This window comes from Colius striatus, chromosome 2, assembly GCF_028858725.1.
Source record: "Colius striatus isolate bColStr4 chromosome 2, bColStr4.1.hap1, whole genome shotgun sequence".
Classification (NCBI taxonomy): domain Eukaryota; kingdom Metazoa; phylum Chordata; class Aves; order Coliiformes; family Coliidae; genus Colius; species Colius striatus.
This window is the reverse complement of record NC_084760.1, coordinates 50,194,098-50,213,197: the sequence shown is the minus strand read 5'-3', so window position 1 is coordinate 50,213,197 and position 19,100 is coordinate 50,194,098. Positions and strand designations below refer to the sequence as shown.

The 19,100-nt window shown below is 41.2% G+C and overlaps 1 protein-coding gene across 2 annotated transcripts; it reads right to left on the bottom strand.

Annotated features, from left to right (window-relative positions):
* Positions 1-3,602: 3,602 nt before the first annotated feature.
* Positions 3,603-18,508, bottom strand: RPF2 (ribosome production factor 2 homolog). Of its 2 annotated transcripts, none has more exons than XM_061990495.1 (10): positions 18,364-18,508; positions 16,904-17,036; positions 16,070-16,107; positions 15,296-15,335; positions 12,202-12,283; positions 12,032-12,108; positions 10,739-10,838; positions 6,235-6,337; positions 5,144-5,288; positions 3,603-4,848 (listed from the first exon to the last, which is right to left on the bottom strand). In XM_061990495.1, the coding sequence occupies exons 2-10, from the start codon at positions 16,958-16,960 to the stop codon at positions 4,669-4,671; spliced, it is 822 nt and encodes a 273-aa protein (XP_061846479.1). In that variant the 5' UTR covers positions 16,961-17,036; positions 18,364-18,508; the 3' UTR covers positions 3,603-4,668. The 2 variants fall into 2 exon arrangements, with proteins under 2 accessions (XP_061846479.1, XP_061846478.1); XM_061990494.1 differs by lacking the exon at positions 18,364-18,508 and adding an exon at positions 17,949-18,082.
* Between the last annotated feature and the right edge of the window lie 592 nt (positions 18,509-19,100).

Genomic DNA, 19,100 nt, shown 5'->3' with positions numbered 1-19,100 from the left:
TGAATGTGGCTCTCAATTCCTTGTTTCGTAAGTGCCTTGATTGTTACAGCGATCAACTAAACATGGAATTAAGCAAATAACAGCCAATGTAGAGTACAGAACGTAATGGAGAAAGATGAAGCAGACCATTATTTTAACCACTAGCAGAGCAGAAAGAAGAGATTAATGTAATATTCACCATGAGCAATAAAGGACAAGAAACTCAGCCCCTTGCCAGCACAGAGAGATGACCTGGTCAAACAGTAGGAAATGGATGACTGCAGCTGTGTCTGATTGGTCACGAGGCTGTGGGAGTGAAGGAAGCCAAGAGGAGAAAATGGCAGCAATCAAATCAGGGGAGAGTCAGGGCTCACACGAATGTACTTCGGTATCATGGACAGAGTGAGAAATCCAGATTTTTATAGCTGGTGTGTTGCATCACAGGAAGACTTGTGGGATTATCAAGTGGGAAAGAGGGAATATAATGAGAATCTGGGGGAATGTCATTAACCACATATGCTGTTAAGTTCTGCTCAAAACTTTGCCTGTACATCTAAATTATTTTGTGCTTATCTTAGAGAAGAAAAACCCACAGCATTGAGTAGACAGAATATGACTGAAACTCATAGAAAACAAGAATGAATGAGGAACAGACACCGTAGAACTTTCTTGATCAGCGTGCATCTACTGCATTTACTGATTGCTCTGAGCACATGTTCCCTAGGTTATTGAGGAGAGGTCTTAATCCCAAATTACCTGTACATTTTTCCCCTACCAACACTCATCTTCATTTCTTTGCCCACACAGCACTTGTGTCCCTCCTGCCTACCACGATCTCCAAGATAACCAATTCCCAACCTTGTCAGGTAGGTCCCTCAGGATGCCTATGTCCTGCCTAAATGCCTTTGCCAGCTCCTCCTCACTATCTTCTACACAGATGCATGACAGCAAAGCTGTTCTTCCTGCATTCATCCCTTTGGGAAGGCAATCCTTCACAGGCTTCACGTTTAGCAGCCTCTCATCTCTTCTTCTTGTATATTTTCAGGAAACCTGACTGATATAACTGACTTATTTCTCAGCTGTGTCTTTGGATTGCAACTGGAACGCATCAGCACTATGACAGGCACTTCAGCAAAGTCCTAAAGGAGGAGGTAAATTGCACTTGGAGACAGGGGAGAACTATCTACACCACATGTAATACACGTGTTAATATATATTATTTATGGCTATGTTATCTATTTTTTGCACAGCTAACATTTTCCACTTCCCTCCCTTTAATAATGGAAACATCTCTAACACAGTTCTGCTGTAGTCTCCTTACACCTCATCCCCCACCTCCTCCCCTTATATTTGACAGCATGTGGAGTCAGCAAGGGTCAGGCTTTTCTCCCCTGGCTGGAGGATGCAGCAGTCAGTGCCGTATGTCTGTGACAGCCTCTCTTCATGCTCTTTTCTAACCCTCCCCGGCTGCAACCAAGCCAGTCAGGAAGGGAAATGCTCACAGCCAAACCCAGAAAGCACTTAAATGAAAACAAATAATGTTGCTAAGGAACCGTAAAGATAAACTCAAACCCACAAAATCCAGGAAACAGAAAGGAGTTCACAAGCTCTTTACAAACACACACCACTCGTCGTTCTCAGCGTTCAGTCTGTCGTGTTACACGGCCACAGAGCTGAGGTTACGATTTTACGTCCCCCAGCCTCATTCCCAAAATCACGGGGAACACAAGAACCAAGCACGTTGTGCTACTCAACATTATTCACCTCTCTTCCTCCTTTTAATTACACCATATATAAAAAGAGCCAAGTAAACTTCTAATGCAGGTAGACTATAAATTTCACGTATCTTGTTACCGCTATGACAAGAGCAGCAATGAAGACGCCAGCAGCGCAGCCAGGCAACATCAGCACACAAACCCAGAGTCCACAGAAGGAAGGCAGAGCTCAAAGCCTCCCCCCGTTGCCACCCTGACAGCTAGACTCAAAGCTGCTGATTTGCAACCCCACCTCCGTTTTACCGCAGAGGTACAGCCTCAGGAGCCGCGCTTCACCCATGGGGATTTTCTTGAAACTCAATTTATTCCTACACTCAACCCGTAAATAAAGCTATCTCCAGTGTGCTGGGAGGTAAGAAGATGAAAGCCAGAGGAAAGGGGTGAACATGCCAGGTAGGCTTTGCTCGTGCCCTGCAAACCCTGAGGCCACGTTTATGTGTTTTCAGAGCCTGGTGAACTCTGGAAGCAAGGAGTAACTGAGGCAAGGCAAGCCCCTTCACCAGGTGCCCCTTTGAGCACCACCTGGTGTGTTCCCCACGCACACAGCTGCATTGTAGCACCTGACAAATTTCATCACACTTTAAAAGATGCTGGGAAATAAGAATATGCCACTAAAATGGTTATATTTAACCTTCCTATCTCCATTTACCTTGAGTTAAATCAGATACTTGGAATTTTAGCAATTGCCAATCATGCAGAGGTGCAGTTGTACATGCCATACACCCCCTCCCAAAATAAAATCACATTAGCCATCAGCCTTGTGGCTTAATCATTGCTTCACAGGAAGGTTAAAGCTTCTCTGAAAGAAAGGAGGTGAACTTGGTTGCTAATTCTACTTAATCTTATCTCATTATACAGAGGTTACAGTGGTTCCTTTCTGCCATGAAAAACAAGAGCATTTCCACTTCCTACCCAAGAGTTTGCACTAAAACGGCACCACTTGGAGCAGTATATAGTATCTAGCAGAAATTAAGCAAATTTTAGTCCTTGCTAACAAGTAACTGGAAAGTGACGAGAAGGAAAAAACATAGCTTAAATATCCTTACACCATGTCCAGAATTCTCTGTGCCTCACACATTTGGGCACAACATGCCCACACCTCATCAGTACAAAAACTAAGAAGAAAAGTGTGTTCACACCAACATCCACAGGGGTGGGACAGCTGGCATTCTGGGTCCCACCTCCAGGTAGTAGAGACAAAAAGACCCTGCAAAAAGTGAATCAACACACATGCGTTCTCCCCACTGACCAGTTTCCTGTGCTCAAGGACTCTGCATCCCTGAAGTGTCCCAGTAGCCACAATCAGTTGTCAGAAGGTGTAGTAGCCTCCACCTGCCCCAGCTTCCTCTTCAGACAAGGAATGAACGTACACTAGCATTAAACAAAACCAATGCCAGGATGCAACAACTTCTCTCTGAGGGCTGCTACTGAAAAACTGCCTCACTCCTTACTACTAAGGTGACAGGACTCTAGCTGGTCTTCATTACTGCTGCCAAGTTCAGTTTTTAAACACCAAATTAAACACCAAAATTAGCTTCCAAATAAGGAAAATGCAACTTAGTCTCTTATGACTATGGGCATGGTGTCTTTCACAAACCTAAGAGTCTTTTACTATTACTTTTATGACTGTAAATTCATGAAAAGACACCATGCCCATTAATATCGTTCTTCCACAGCTATTACCAAATATGGCTTTCAGTTGAGTGTAGGAATTTGTACTGCAGAAAGATAGGGTGGGTAAAAACAAACCTGAAGTAGCTTATTGATTTATCCATTTCCCAAACACCTGGCTATATATTGGAGAAAGGGATATAGAGACAGACATGCAATTTATTTCATGTAATGGTATTTAAAAAAACTCAGATAATATATTGAAGATAAATGAAAGATCGGTGAAAACAACAAAGTGCCTTTTTCTAATGTGACACTTCAGCTGATTACACCAAGGAAACTAACAAGATAATGTATGAAAAACATAATGAGGATGAGCAAGCTTGCTGTGTCCATGCTAAAGTGTGTGCACTTTTATCACAGTTATGCTAAAGGGCAGAGCAATAGCTTCCAAAGAAAAGCAAAAGGAGGGGAAAAAAAGTTTTTTCAATATGTTCCAAAACACAGAACATCTCACCACAATCTCCTGAACTCTCCTTCCCTTTAACTGAGTCTTTACCAACTCATGAGCACAAACTTATGAGGAAAGCAGGGTAAGAAGAGACTTGCACCTTTGGTGGTTGCTTCACATACTTCCATTCTGGGCACAGATCAAACATCAAAGATTGCAACTAAAACCGTAAATGTTTCATTTGTGTCTAAAGCAAACAGCAGGTGCTCTGCTGCCATGGTGATGAACACCTTAAAAACACCTTAATCACTCCAGATTCTGCAAATGTAAAGTAGGGCTTGGTGTGACAGTTGAAAAGAGACTGGTATCAGACACACTGAGTGAGATCACTTTAGAAAATGGGTAAGAGTGTGTGGAGTATGGCTGTTGTGCAAAAGCTGCACTGAAACACTTAAATGAGCAGAGCAGTGGTGCCATGGCTATTGCAGGTACACAGTCCCCTGGTCCTGTGCAGGATCTATAAGCTGATTGATCCATGGCTCCCAACACAAGAGCCACAAAACCACCTGGGAAACAAGGCATCTGTGTGACCAGCATATGTTTGCTAGCACCAAGTGGACAAATTCTCAGCTTTGGAAAATTAAGCAAGTAAAATCATATTTTTATTTTAAATAACCAAGTTTCGTGTAAAAGCTCAACACCCCCATGTTCCCTTTAAAATAACAAACCATTACAAAGATTTTTTCAACAAAACTAAGGCAAAGAGCAGCTGCATCTTTTATGTCCGACACTTATATTACAATATACGTAATGAATTGGAAGGTACAGAGTTCTCAAAGCCGTTCCAGACTTTCAAGCTGATTTTGACTTTTTGGGACTAACCCCACCATCTTCAGCTGACTTGTCTGCTGGCCTCTTTTTTAACCCTTTCATCTTCCGTGTCTGCAGTTTAGCAAGATCTTGCTTCTGCATGTGGATTCGACCATACGTTGTACCGAACACGTCATGGGAGATATTCTTCTTCTTCTTTGGCTGTAAGGGAAGAACAACATTAGTATTTCTGAGGAGAGTGTGCCAGGAGTTCTGCTGAGAATCAGATCCCTAAAACCATGGACTGGAGCTTAGAAATTAAGATTTTTTTTTTTCTACATGCTTCCAGAAGGAAGAGTTTGCCAGCTGACCACCACAAAAATACTGTGGCCCCAGAAAGTTCAGTTGCCCTACACAGAAGCAAGCTTTGGTCAAATACACAATAACTAATACTTCGGCTTTTGCTCAGCTATTTCACAGATAGATCTGGAAGTAAGATAGTTTCTAAGGCACATACCTTCAGGGCTTTTGGTTGTTTTAAAGACAGCTTATAAAGGTCATCTGAAGCTAAATGTGTCCTCCGCATAACCAGATCTAATGAAGGTCCCATCTCTTCCAGTTCAATTCTTGGTATTTTACAGCCAGATTTCTTCAGAAGCACCCTAGAAGGGAAAATCAACCAAGAGCAACATTGTCCTCTGATATAAAGACTCAGCCATCTTCCTAAAGGGCAGGTTCAACCCCACAGTTCAAAGACCATTACAAACAATTGCTACCACTAGCTCTACTATTGGGAAAGATGTCTGTCGATAACCATTTATATTACATCTGTCCCATCACAAGTTGAACACACCCAAAATATAACCTGCCTAATTTAACCTTTTTAAATTAGCTCAGTATTACTGTCAAAACTCAGTCCCGGAACCTTGAAAGTCATATTGCTCCTCAAATTCAAAACAGTGAGTGCCCTGCCTATTGATAGGCATGGAATATTTACTCTCCTTTACAGCAAAATATCCTGAGCACTAAGCAAGAATGTCTTTGGTTTGTTTTGCAACTGATAAAAGCAATTCTGTTGTAAGATAAATCAAAATTGCACAGAACACAGGCTATGCGTGCTCACAGCCTCCTACGGCAAGGCCATGAACTGTGAAGGTGAACACCAATGCAACAAGAAAGATCATCTTGTCCTGCCTTTTCCTGTTTTCCCTTGCGTAACAGTGGCTGCAGGCTACCACCCATCCTTCTCCGACAAACAAGTGAGGAGAGTCCTAGAAATCAGTCTGAGAACAGATTAAGTCTAGGGTATCCAAGACACTCCTCTGAATTCACCACATTAATTTACATCCCTAATCCAACCATATGAAAGCAATCCTCTGGGCTATAAGCGGGAGCTCAACGCAGAAGGAAGCAGCAGGTGTAGGGCTTCAGAATTTTCCCTCTTCTGTACAAATTACTTTGTGTTATGCTAGAACAACTCCACACATCATATTTTAAATGCAGCAAACTACTGCTCAAGCCAGTTAAATAAAAAAACTACGACCTAAATTTGGAGTAAAGCTGACAAGTGTACCAAAAAGCAAACAAATAGATGAATCACATACTCACTTATAGCTTCGCATGTAAATTTTCCCATCCACAGCTGTGAAATGCAGAACATACTCTAAACCAGCCAGACGAATACTGGGCACGGTAGGACCTCTGAAGAAATCTAAAAGAGTATTTTAAAACAATAAATGTCAGATTTCTTGGACCAAAAAAAAAAAAATCAAACCAACATATGACTGTAGCAAATGGGTTGATTTCATAATGGCCCTGCACCACGGCACTGATGTGGACTCCTTGCCTGCATAGTTATTTTTACCGCAGCTAACTCAGCAAGGCTACACATGGCATGGTCAAGTCTCTTATGTTTAAGGAGAATCTCACAAAGCATGCACTACTTAAAACTGCAGCCCTGCCAGAACACAGGAGACATGCTTAATGTTGCTTGTGTTAGCCCCTGCATTGGTGAAACCAAATGCACATAGATATCCTGAGAGGAACACATGGACTTCCCAGAGATAACCCAGAAGCTATATATACACTACCTGAAGATAAGTGCATGGAGAAGAGCAAATATACTTTCAGAGCAGTAACTTATTAAGCTAACTAGGACAATGGCATTGTTTGTTCTTCTAAATATTCAGCTCTAAAGGCAGAAAAACGAAATGTATCTTATTTGTGTTTAGGTCAGTTCATGCTCAGCTGAACATGGATCAATAGAGAGAAGCCATTAGAACAGGTATCTGTTTAAAGATATCATTCAAAAAAGTGAAACTTAAAGATTCTTAAACAGAGACAGATTTGGAAGAGTAGAAAGAAGGATCGAAAACAGTACAAAACAGATCAAAACTGGACCTTGTCTGCTCTGACCTACATTTTCTCTTTCCGATTTGGGGAAAAAGTTTAGATACATTGTTTCTTTCCTACTTCCCCTACAATAAAGCCCTTCTGTCCTTTAGGTAAAGCACTATTTGTTACTACAACTAACATTTTCTCTATTTAATGAGCAACACATATCTACAAAAACAAGACACTCAAAATACTTGCTTAGTTTGCAGATAGGACACTGAAATACAAGATAAATGCAAAACGAGCCGTCTCTAGTGAGGTTCTTGTATCAGGCTGTGAAAAAAACACTGCAATCAGAGCTTGCAATAAACACAGCAATCTGTCCAACATATGCAGAGGGTGGAGAAAGAATGTGACCTTGACTGAGGGAACAAGGTGTGCTAATAAACATGACACGATAAAGCTGAAATATCAGAGAACTAGTAGCAGATGCAAAACACATCAGTCTTTTCCGTTCTGTCCCACTTTCAGATCCCTCAGCTAGTTGTCTTTTCCTCCACTACCTTTTTCAAGAGTATCAGCACTGGACTGACAACCAAAACAAAGTCTTGCTGGCAGATACCAGCTAGAATCTTGCCAGGAAATTTTCTTGGTCAATTAAATATGCTGTCTCCTCCTCTTGTGGGCTGAGTTTGCAGTTAGAGGAAAAGTTGCTAACAAAATATTTCATTTGCTTCTGGCATATATTTTCCCTTTGCCTAGTTCTCAGTGGGTACACAAGCTTACATTTATGGTGGTTTTACTGACAACATCTCCCTTTCATATTTTCCTGTGGCATTGCACATCTTTTTACCCACAGGATGATCTCTTCCAACAAATGCAGGTGGTCAGAAATTTCTGTTCCCTGGCAATGCTGAACAGCTGCAGAAACCTTACACTTCAGTATATCCAAAGAGTTGAAGCTTTTTTAATGTACTCTTGATTTACAGCTCTTGCTTTGGTTGGACTAGAGACTTGCTTTCTCCTTTCTTTCCATTCCTAGTTCTCTCTCCCCCTTTTCCTCAACATGTTTCCAACTTCTAGTTTACTTTTTCCTCCAGAGAGCTTCACAGGACAGACCTTTCCATTTTCAGATTATATTTCTAAATTAGTTTGAAATGAGAGTCTATACACTTCTTTTTGTATCAATTCCTGTCCAAAAGCTGGTAACACTGGAACCTATGTAGCTATGGTTAGCATTAGCAGAGTTCAAACTCTACCCTAGATGATTCCAAATTATTCCCGTTCTTGGCCAGAAAAAAACCACAAATCTTTTAAGACACTCAAAAAAGCTTGTGTGAGGGAGGCTGTACAAAGAACAAGCTGACAGTCAATCTAAGATTGTAAAGGTCTCCAGCATTTGAAAGTGTACAAGCAAGTCACATAACACCTAGCCATTCTGAGGATGAAATGAATGCGCCATAACAAACTAGCAAGCAGGTGACATTGTAAAAGAGATGAAACATATTACTGACACAAGCATAAAAAGTTATCAGAATTTCATGAACAGCATTTGAAGGATTTACACTGTAAATTAATTCCTACACTACCACAACAGCTGGCAACTTTAACTAAAGAGAGAAAGAATGGGATGTATTTGTCTTCCAGGTCTGTCAAGAAAAATGCAGCTGCCATTTACTTTGCATAACCTCTTCCACTTGACAACTTAAGCAGACTATAGGGTTTTGTTACCATGAGGATAACAATTCACCCTTGCCTTTAATTATACAAAGAAACTGCCGTAAGATGATATTTCAAACATGCACAATCCCTTTTGATATCACAAAAGCGCATGAGAGCTTGGTTGATCATCATCATCACTGGCATCACATTACTATGGCAGCAAGAAGCTATTAGTTATCTAATATTCCCTCTGGGATACCAACAAGACTGTCACAGTAACAAAATATTTGCTGTTGCTGCTACAAAGACATTTTTCTGTCTTTCTAGAGTTGCAGGTGTAAAAGCACCATCTTCTGCAGGAACAGAAAGAATCAGTGCTTCCCTATCAGCTAAAGGCAGTTTTGAAGCAGCTCAAATTATTATGATTTTAATTGGGTTAGTGATACCTTCAAGCCTTTACACTCCTTAACCTTTTCTTTTGTCTCTTGTTTTGTATCTAGATATTTCACAGAAGTCAGAAGAACATTAAGACCTGGAGTTCTTGGAGTAAATTCAAGAAAGATTGGGTGTTGAGTACATTTGACTGCAGAATCATTGAAAACAAATAAATAAGAGAGGAGGATGGCCAAACAAACATCACAAGACAAAGCACAGGAAAGACTAGTTAGTCCTTTGGCAACTATCAAGTGATGCATGTCTCCTATTTATGGCATCAAGTGGTTTGATCATGGGGTGTACGAGCATGTCGGGATGCCAACGAGCAATGTTATGCAGATGCCTGAACAAGACACACTTCAGGAAATAATGTACCTGCTTCCTGCAGCATAAATATTCAGTCACAGGAACACATATATGTAGTGTGAAAACTCACTCATCTTTGCAATCCACATCCATCCACCTTCAAAGGTTCATAAGCACTATTACCAGCCTTTCACCTACCCCTAAGAACCAGTCAGCTGTATTGAGAGGATGCAGATCTTCTCTCCTCCTCCCTTTTCAATCTCATTCCAGATGAAACACTTTAATGAATTATGATGCTAAGGGGAAAAAAAACCCAACAAAACCCCAAAGCCACACAACTCATTTTTAAAGTCTGTTCCTAAAGATCATTTACCTGCTTGCCTAGGAAAAAGAGAGCCTAATCAATACTTATATGAAAGGGAGATCTTCCAAAACCTGTAAGATTATAATTGGTACAACCCAAGAATAGAACCAAAAGATGACTGTTCTTATTAGATCAGCTTCAGTACTTTAACGTAGCTTTAAAAACAAACACACAAAAAAAGAGAAAAGAAGAAAAAAAATGGCAAGCTACTTTTAGGAAACCTATTAAAACCAAAAAATGCACCAGTCTACTTACTAGATCTAATTCTATCAAGCAAGATGCATTTTTTAAGTGTCAAGAGATATAGTACTATATGACTTCTGTCCCAAAAAGCTACTCAAAGTATAAATAATATTTTGTAGCTCCCCAGAAAAAAATCCACAACGTGCTTTATCTTCCAGAGCCTCCAGCCTTGAGACAATTAAAAAAAACCCCTTTATGCTAGCTTTTTTACTAAGCTCCAAGCCTGCCTTGAAGTTATGACACAGCTTTTATCTACAGACGATTGTTACTGCACATATTCTTTCCAAGTACTCCAATCAATGGCACTTTTGTTAGAATTGGTCAAATTTCCAAGAGAAAATGCTTTCATTATGAAAACGTAAGCTCAATTACACTGATTTGACTTTCTTCTTAGCAAAAATATCCCACTTTCTGAACTTAACCAACTGATTTCAAACCAGGTATTTCAAAAACACTAGTTAGAAAAGCCATGATCTGGTACAATTCCGAGGCAAACACTTTTTGAGAAACATCAGAATTTTTCCACAATCCAAGTCACAAATTTTAGTGAACATTTTCAGCTTCAGAGTCTTTTAGGCTAGTCTCTTCTCCTCCCTCTAACAGTCATGATGGTTAGTTAACTTTAATGTCACGTGACATGAAATTCACAAGTCCCTGTTCTTGTTTCTGTGCAGAATGCAAACACCAATTGACAAATCAGCATTTCCCAGCAGATCACTTTACTACAGATTTGTGCAATCTTAGTGTCCAAATAATCAAAATACTGACCAATAAGAAGGCTCTTCAGTCGTCTGTATTCTTCATTGACATCAAACATGTCACCAGCAAATATCAACATAGGTTTTGTTCCCTCAGGACATTTACTATTCTGCAGAGTAAGAATTTTAAACCAGAATAAACATAACAGACTGTGTTATGAAATATCTTATTGACTTAATAGGTGGCCAGCCAATCAAAACTGCATGAAAATCTCTTGTCACCTGTGATCAATATGGACATAACAGATACTTTTTTGCCATTAAACACCACTGCATGTGTATTTAAAATGTGAACTGTACCAATCCTTGTGCTGGATTTAAAAAGAGTTATCCTTTACTATAAAATGTACAAGGTAACACCTTCCAGTGAAAATGAGTCAATGTGATTGCAACCTCTAGAAAGGAAAATAAAATTAGAGCCAAACTATTCTACTGTACTTCTGACACTACAGAGCACAGGCAAAAGGCTAAAAGACTAGTTCAGTCAATCACTCAATTTTAATTCTTGCCAATAAATACATTCACTTAACTCTAACTTCCCTACTATAAACAGTTATATGAAGACATAGGCTACGATTTGACTTCAAAGGTAAGATTCATCCTTATAAATCATAATTTCTTCACTATTCCTCAAAACTATCCTGCTGGTTTATACATAGTGATGACAGTAAGGACCACAAAGATTCATTATTTTTGCAGTGTACACTGCAAAGACCTTGATACAGAAGTACACACATGAAATATACTGTAGTCTTGCCAAAATGAGCCTAACACAGTCATAAAAGGTGAATTTTCTTTGTGTTTATATAGCCAAGACGTTAGCTCCTAGTCTGAATCAAATATAGTTCCCTGAAAAGCAGCACTGGTGTGCTACCAAAAGCTAAATAAAGTTTTAGAATCATCTCAGTCAGAACAATTCTCTTTGGTTATGATTTGGGAAGAGCAATTTCAGTTTTCAAAGCCTACCCCAGTTTATGTAGGAACCTACCACGAGCAGAATCTGAGACTGAGAAATTTTGTAAATTAATTAAAAAGGAAAATATTAGGAATAAACAAAGAAAAAGAATTTACAAAGAAAGTGGCAAGCTTGCTTAAGAACGACCAAAACTAAAAAAAAAACCAAACAAACAAATATGGAGCATAAAAACAACACTTGAGGGTACAAAAGTTATCAATCCTCATATATTGCATAAAATGCTTGTTTAAGCAACTCCTGTTCTCACTTCAAAGCACAGGAAAAAACAATGCATCAAAAAAACCCACCGGTAGATGGCAATGAAATACTGACTTAGAGTTCCCTTACCTTCAGATCTTTTAGGGATACAAATTTCTCAATGCCTAGCTCAATCATGTCTAGGACGTGATAGTCAAACATGCGGCCTGTGAAAGTTAAAAACAAAACCTCCAGCTATTTAAATACTCATTGAAAACTCGACTTTTCATCCAAATAAGAACCCAAGTGAGACATATTACCTATTATCAGGTTGTTAGGTCGTTTCTTGTTATGAGAGCCAAAGAGAAACAACGAACAATCTGACTTCTTGGAAAAAAATTCCTACAGTGGAGGAAGAGAATAAAGTTTTAAATTATTTGGTGGAAGTGTATGTCACACACATGTGAGTGTAGGAGCTGCTTAATTAGAGCAACTGCAATTACCAGAAGACTTTTGAGCACGTCCAGGTCCACATAAATCCAGATTGACAGCAGGAGTCAAGGTTCAAATAACGATTAATCTCTTTTTTTATCTCCCATTGCCTTAAAGAAGTCAAGATCAAGCCAGGCTTTTTTTTTTTTTCTGGCCATTTTATCCATCACACTCTTTTTCATAAATCCTCATGATTTATTTTTACGTTAAATACCTTCAACCACTTCTCCATGCCCAAAGGGTAAACATTTGCAAGTTGACTGCAGCTGTAACATCTCACTTTAGTTATCCAGCTAAGTTCTATGCAGCATATTAGCTTTGCCTAACAGCTTCTGAAGAACCAGTTAATTCCCTCAGCAGCAAGCCTAGGAACATTTGCAAATACCTAACGTTCTCACACTCCGGCATGACAGTCCTACTACAGAGCAATGTCACGACAATTTATTATTTAAGACTAAGATGCTACCTAGAACTAAGCCAGCGGTGACTGTATCAGAGACATCTTTTCTCCAGGTGGTGTAGATAGAGAACCTATTACAGTATTATGTCCAGAGAAACATTACAGCAATTCTTTCCAAGGACGTCTAGCTCCAAATACTTTTCTCCGCTGCTGCTTCTCAAGGCAGTCCTTCATTCTACATATCAACCATAATTCCTAGATATACACACATGCTATTCATCCAGCACAAAAGGTCACTGCATCTCTTTCCATCCCTGCAACAGCAGCAGCCCAGAGAAGACACTGCAGCTCTGCCCCTCTGGGAGGTCAGGAAACACATCCAGGAGCAGTCCTAGGCTGGATTAAGTGCACATACAAATCACACGGCTCAGAACTGAGCTCTGGTGCCAGGTCCCTGAAAAATCCTGGTTGTAGCCAGATCAAGAACAGAATCATCCCCTTGAAACATTTGCTCATACAGTTCTGTTAATCATTGTGTGTCGGTATATGTAAATGCTCTAACAGTTGTCTGATAATATTAAAGAGATGCAGCAAACTCAAACATCTCCTGCCCACTGGAACACCACATGTACTGCAACAACATCCTTTAAAAAAAAAATGAAATAATCCTGTAACCAAGTTAAATCAAAACAAACCAAACATCATCTAACTGGATTTGATGTTCCATACCTTTCTAGTCAGCTGCTGTCAGTCACCCAAACCCCATTGTTTCCAGGTTAAAGAATTAAAGTTCCCTGAAGAATTCCCTTTTAAAACACTGGAATACTTAAAACATTAGTTGTCATGTTTTTCCAGAAATCACCAGAAGCTTAAACCAGCAGTCAGCTGATGATCAGCTAGTTCCTCTCCACCTGTGAAACCAAGTCACCCAGCTGTGAGACTGCAAGAGTTTCAGCAAAAAATGTCACAAACCTTTCCTCGCTGCCTACAGTAAGTTTTCCACTCCTCTCACAATATTTTAGGGCTGGCTACATTACTGTGCTTCATGCTAAAACCAGAACTGAAGCACGTGCTAAAACACCTCAGTGTCAGTATTAAGGCAGAATAAGTAAATTGCTGTGCTGGTGTATCTATGCTACAACCACAACAATTTTTTTGTTCTTAACACAAAGTTGTTTAACTCCGGTGTCCAATACAATTTCAGTATTTCTTCTAGCACTCACTGTTTTCTGCCTTCAGTTTTTAAAAAAGCATCTTTAGTGATCACTAAGGATCCTTAGCTCTCTCTCCCATCTTCTCTCTTTTTATTCACAGGGAATTCCTTAGATATGCTTCCCCTTTATTTTAACAATCCCCTTCAAACAAGAAAGTGCATTTTTTCCCAGTGTGTATTCATTGTTTTTTTTTAATATATGTATATGTGTGTTTATATATATACACACACTGGTTTTGGCTTTTTTCCTTCACACACAGATTTACTTAAAACCCCCAAATTCCCAATTTGGTGTGCATTTTCGGTGAGTTATTTCATCTCTTGCCTCACGCATTGGAAAGCTGACCTTTATTTCCCAGAGTAAACATAACCAAATCATGATTACCAGGAACCAAACAACTTATTCTGGGGAAGATTCAGTTTTGTCTTTACTGCAAAACCACATCACTATCTTCTTTCTCTGTTTGCTGAAGGAAATATATTTATTGCTTTATGACAGATCTATTTCAGCAGTTAAAGTAATGGTTCAACTGAAATATAGAAGTGTGAAAGATAATGATTAGCCTCTCTATTTTTTGCTTTCCTGCTCATAAAGTATCTTGATCTTAAAGCACTGAAACAACACCAAATCCAGACGGGGACATACCACCAAACTTATTTCACACACATCCCACACTCCCCCTTCCCAAATACTGTACAAGTCTCTGAAAAGCCACTCCTGCAAAGACTTTGCAAGCCAAGTACATGTGTTTAATGGAAATTGCACATTTTTCTGACAGTTCTTGACTGAATGTTGGAACAGAACTCTCAGGGACCACCTCGCACTTGCACAGCTGATGTGTGTGTCTGTATGTGGTACTCAGCTCGGCTTTGCTTCCTCTATTCAAACACAAGGAAGTCACAGAAAGCTTCGAACTCTCCATTTAACCATTTTCATCCATGAATTCAACAAACTGAAGTTGTTTGTAAGGTATTCCACTTTAGAAGCCTGACTTTTAGAAAACCGAAATACACCAGTTTCTTTTTCCTTTCATATCAAGAACTGTTCCTTATACCGGTATTACAGGCTCCTATATTTGCCTTTCAGTTTACAGTAAAGTCCTCACAACATGACAATTCTGTATTGCAGACAGAGGGAAAATACTCTAATACCATAAATCTTGATATGGCTCTACCTTCCATGTACCTAAACTCCCTATAAACTGTTTCTCATGTAGTTTCTCACAGAGTGATAAAAAATCATTCTCGAATAAAGTTCCTCACTTTATGGCTGTAAAATGTCATAACAGAGGAGGTAGTTTATACTTACTAATGATGTTTGATCCTCAAAAGGCCTGGTAATATTTTTTCTGAGAGGGAAAAGAAAAAAAGTAGATTAAAAAAAGATTAAAAAAAGCAAAAAGAACTGGCTCAGGTAAGCACTTGCAACTAGTTCTCTGACAACACTAACATTCTGCATTCTACTGGAAACTCCAGTAGAGAGGCAGTTTTAGTTCAAACCATAACCCATATTAAAACTGCCAGGAGTGCCTGAGGGCCACAGCTGCCAGTTTGAGTACTTTCCTCCACGTTTCCCATTTCCTGAGGCCTGACTTCCAGATCACCATCAGTGACACTACATCAACAACTGTCTGTGCTTCTTCATCCAACATTCAATTTAGCTGTTCCCAGTAATGCCTCTGCATTACATCCATACGGATACCGAGTTCCCATTTTGAGCAAGACATGTCTACAATTATAATCTGTAACTCAAATGGGTAAGAATTTGGATACAAGAACTGTAGCCAACCTACCTGGCACAGAACCTCGCTAGCTGCTGGCACAGATCAGTCAGAGAAGCCAACTGTTCAAATTTGCTGAATCCCGTCCCATAATTCTTGGCACAGCACTAGGCTCAGCACCGACAGTGACTGCATGTAGCTTGTTTTCTGGTCTACTGAAATTTATGATGCATCTCAGCCACCTTCTGCAACCCTTTCCATCGTTCAAGCCCCCACAGTAATCAGCATCTCTATTCATGCTTTGAAATTACTAAAAGCTGTCTTGTCAGAAGACTCAAGGACGTCAAAGTGAGGCCACTTACTTTTTATAGAGCACAGCAAAAGGCTTCTTCACAGCATACTGCAAAAGATAAAAGTTAAATATATTAAAGATAACACACGTTTAAATGCACAGCACTGCTTTTTCTAAAACCCTACAACTTCCAAGACCACGTGAAATAAAGTAATTGTGCAAATCGGTCTGGAAGAAGACACCTCCAAAGGCTTGCTCTCAATAAAACTCTTCAAGTTGCTAGCAATTTGATTCTAAATCAATTGTAGGATGGTTTATTGCTAGAAATTAAGAAATAACACAACTGATGGAATCTTTCTGCTTCTAGGTGCATGAGGTAACACAGGGAGTTATCACTGGAAAAAAGCGATCAGAAAACAACAAAGCAAGGAGAGAAAAGAGTGTAGGAATAGCTACAATATCTTCAGGTAAAGAGTCAGAAAACAGGATTGGTAATTCTGTAAGGCTGAAAGGTCCATATCAATACACACAAGCAATTTACAGGACTCTTGGATGTGGCTTCAGCTGAGTGATGCAGGCCTAACTCTGTATCTAATACCCTTGCTTTCAGATGGACTTGCAACACTTCACCTTATATACTGAACAAGCATGAAGAAGTAAGAAAAGCCAGAATACGCTCAAAACTTCTGTCAAAGAAGAAATTGGAAGAAAACCATCTCCATCGAGAGGCAGCTAATGACACCTCTGGAGTACTGGTCAACCTGATATTTGGGGAATAAGTATGAAAATATTGATCTTGCAGCAGAGAATATGCACACTGTATGAAAAAGAGAAAGGAAGGCACCCTTGATGTAACACAAAAAGTTATACAATTAAAGGTTGCATACTATACCCAACAACTTACAATGTCTTTAAGCACTTCAGTCACTGTTAAGTTTGCATTTCCTCCTTTTATGAGCATAGCATTTTTCGTATTTTCTTTAAGCTTTGGCTCTCTCTTCTCAAGAAATCGCTTTGCTCTCTTGGTTTTAGGCTTTCTGTAATATTGAATTAACAGTTAAAAATATTAGTAACAACACCTGACACGGCAGAAAACAGTAGAACAAGACAAGAACTGGACTAAACTTATTCAGTGACTCAACTAATCCCAACCTGCAGAGTTAAAATCACTGCTAAATTCCCAGACCACAATCTTTTACTGCCATTCTTCTTCCTCTCCATCTCCCCAGGCTAGCATGGGTGATTTTAGTCTCAGACTGTTCAGTTTCTGCTAATTTAAGTACAGCTTAAACTATACTAGAATTCACATAGACTACTGACAGGCTGAAAGCTCCAGCCCCAAGTCAGGGTCTCACATATGAGAAGAAAACAAATTTCCTCAAAGATAACCAGTGGCATCCAAAAGAAAATCTCAAGTATGGCATATCGAGGGGCTTGAACCACCTAGCAGTACCATGCCTTATTCAGATGAAACACAACTGCCTTAGAAGAGGCACGGAGCTCATACGATAGTAACCTACATCGCTTAAGAACTACATTTTTCGACCAGGTGAATGCAAAGCTTTCAATAACCTCCCGGTGAAGTGGTATGTTCCTTTGCTTTTAAAACGCAAACAATACTCCCCACAGAGGTGCTTGCAACTATAGATGCCGACAGTTCTTACAAGCGTACAGAAACACGTGAATTCAATGCCAAATGGTCACCACCGCCCCCTGAAGTCACGGCCACCGAGCGCGGGCTGTCCTGCCATCGCTGTAAGGACGGCGGCGCCCGTTCATCCCCCGTTCCGCACGTTTTCCGGAGGCCTTTTCTCCCTGCGGGGCCTCCCGCAGCCCTCCCTAGCCCGGCGCCGCCCAGCCGCCCGCGGCTCCCGCAGCGCCCGCTCAGGCTCCTCGTGCCCGACCGCCCACGGGCTGCGGGCTCCCCGCGGCCCTCACGGGACACTCACACCACCCGGTCCAGCGCGTCCATCGCCGCACACACCGCCCGCTTCACGTGCGCGCCCCGCCGCCACCCGCCACGGCGCGGCACGTCACATCCGCCGCGGGAAGGGCACCGCGCGGCCTGCCATAGCGAGCATGCGCCGCCCCGTCCCGCCCGCGGGGGCCCCGTCCCGCCCGCGGGGGCCCCGTCCCGCCCGCGGGGGCCCCGTCCCGCCCGCGGGGGCCCCGTCCCGCCCGCGGGGGCCCCGTCCCGCCCGCGGGGGCCCCGTCCCGCCCGCGGGGGCCCCGTCCCGCCCGCGGGGGCCCCGTCCCGCCCGGGGAAGCGGCCCTGCCTCGGTGCCGGGCGGGCAGCGATTCCAGGTGTACCGCCGCGCCGCTTCTCGGGTGTTGGAAATTACTCCTCCGGCCATGCTTCCGCACCTTCAGCCATTGCGTTGCGTGCTGCTCCCCCTACGGCAGTGAGGACTCCCCGCTAAGTGGCGTGTGTTAATCATTCGCACCCAAATAACGGCGCCGTTAGGCCCCTCTATGTAACTGCGGCAGCTGCTCAGCTTCTTTTGGGCCCTGTTGCTTACTCTCCGGTCGTCCTTGGGGCGCTGCGAACCACAGGAACGTTGTACAGCTAGAGCCTGTAATTTTAAGGCCGTTTCACTGAAAATCTACTCACCCGGAAGGACCGATGTAACCACTGCAAGTGAGGGACACAACCTTAGATATAACAGAAACAAAACCGCAAAGATCTATTTCTACCTAAAATCCCTAATGCAGTGGTATCGCTTTTAAATCCACATCTACTCTTCATCTGTGAAGTTTCTGGTTATTTCAGAGCCTGCAGGCCTTCCAGCAGTTTGGCTAGAGTTGTTCAAATTGGTTCAGGTTGCTGCATTTGTTCATGTGCAATTGCAGCTTGAAAACTGAAGGTACAAGAAAACAAAAAATACCCAGCAAAATCCAAAGACCTAAAGCGGAAAAATCTCCCTCTCCCTACCTGCATCTAATTTAGAATACAACCTTCTTTCTCCAAGTCTTCCTGTAAGCCTTCAGTGCTGTTTGTTGTGCTTTGCCTCTCTAAGTTGGGAGAGTCTGAATCTTCTCAAAAAAGGAGTTGTTTTTTGGCAGGTTTTTTAAATAATCCTTTTTTAAGTGCTAAACATCAT

Excerpts from the sequence above, each read along its gene's own strand:
- RPF2 (XM_061990494.1), bottom strand. The coding sequence starts at position 17,971 with ATGGACGCGCTGGACCGGGTGGT. Across the intron at positions 12,284-15,295 it reads TTGAGGATCAAACATCATTA|GAATTTTTTTCCAAGAAGTC; the intron begins GTAAGTATAAAC and ends CCTCCACTGTAG. Across the intron at positions 6,338-10,738 it reads ACTGAAGAGCCTTCTTATTG|ATTTCTTCAGAGGTCCTACC; the intron begins GTCAGTATTTTG and ends ATACTCTTTTAG.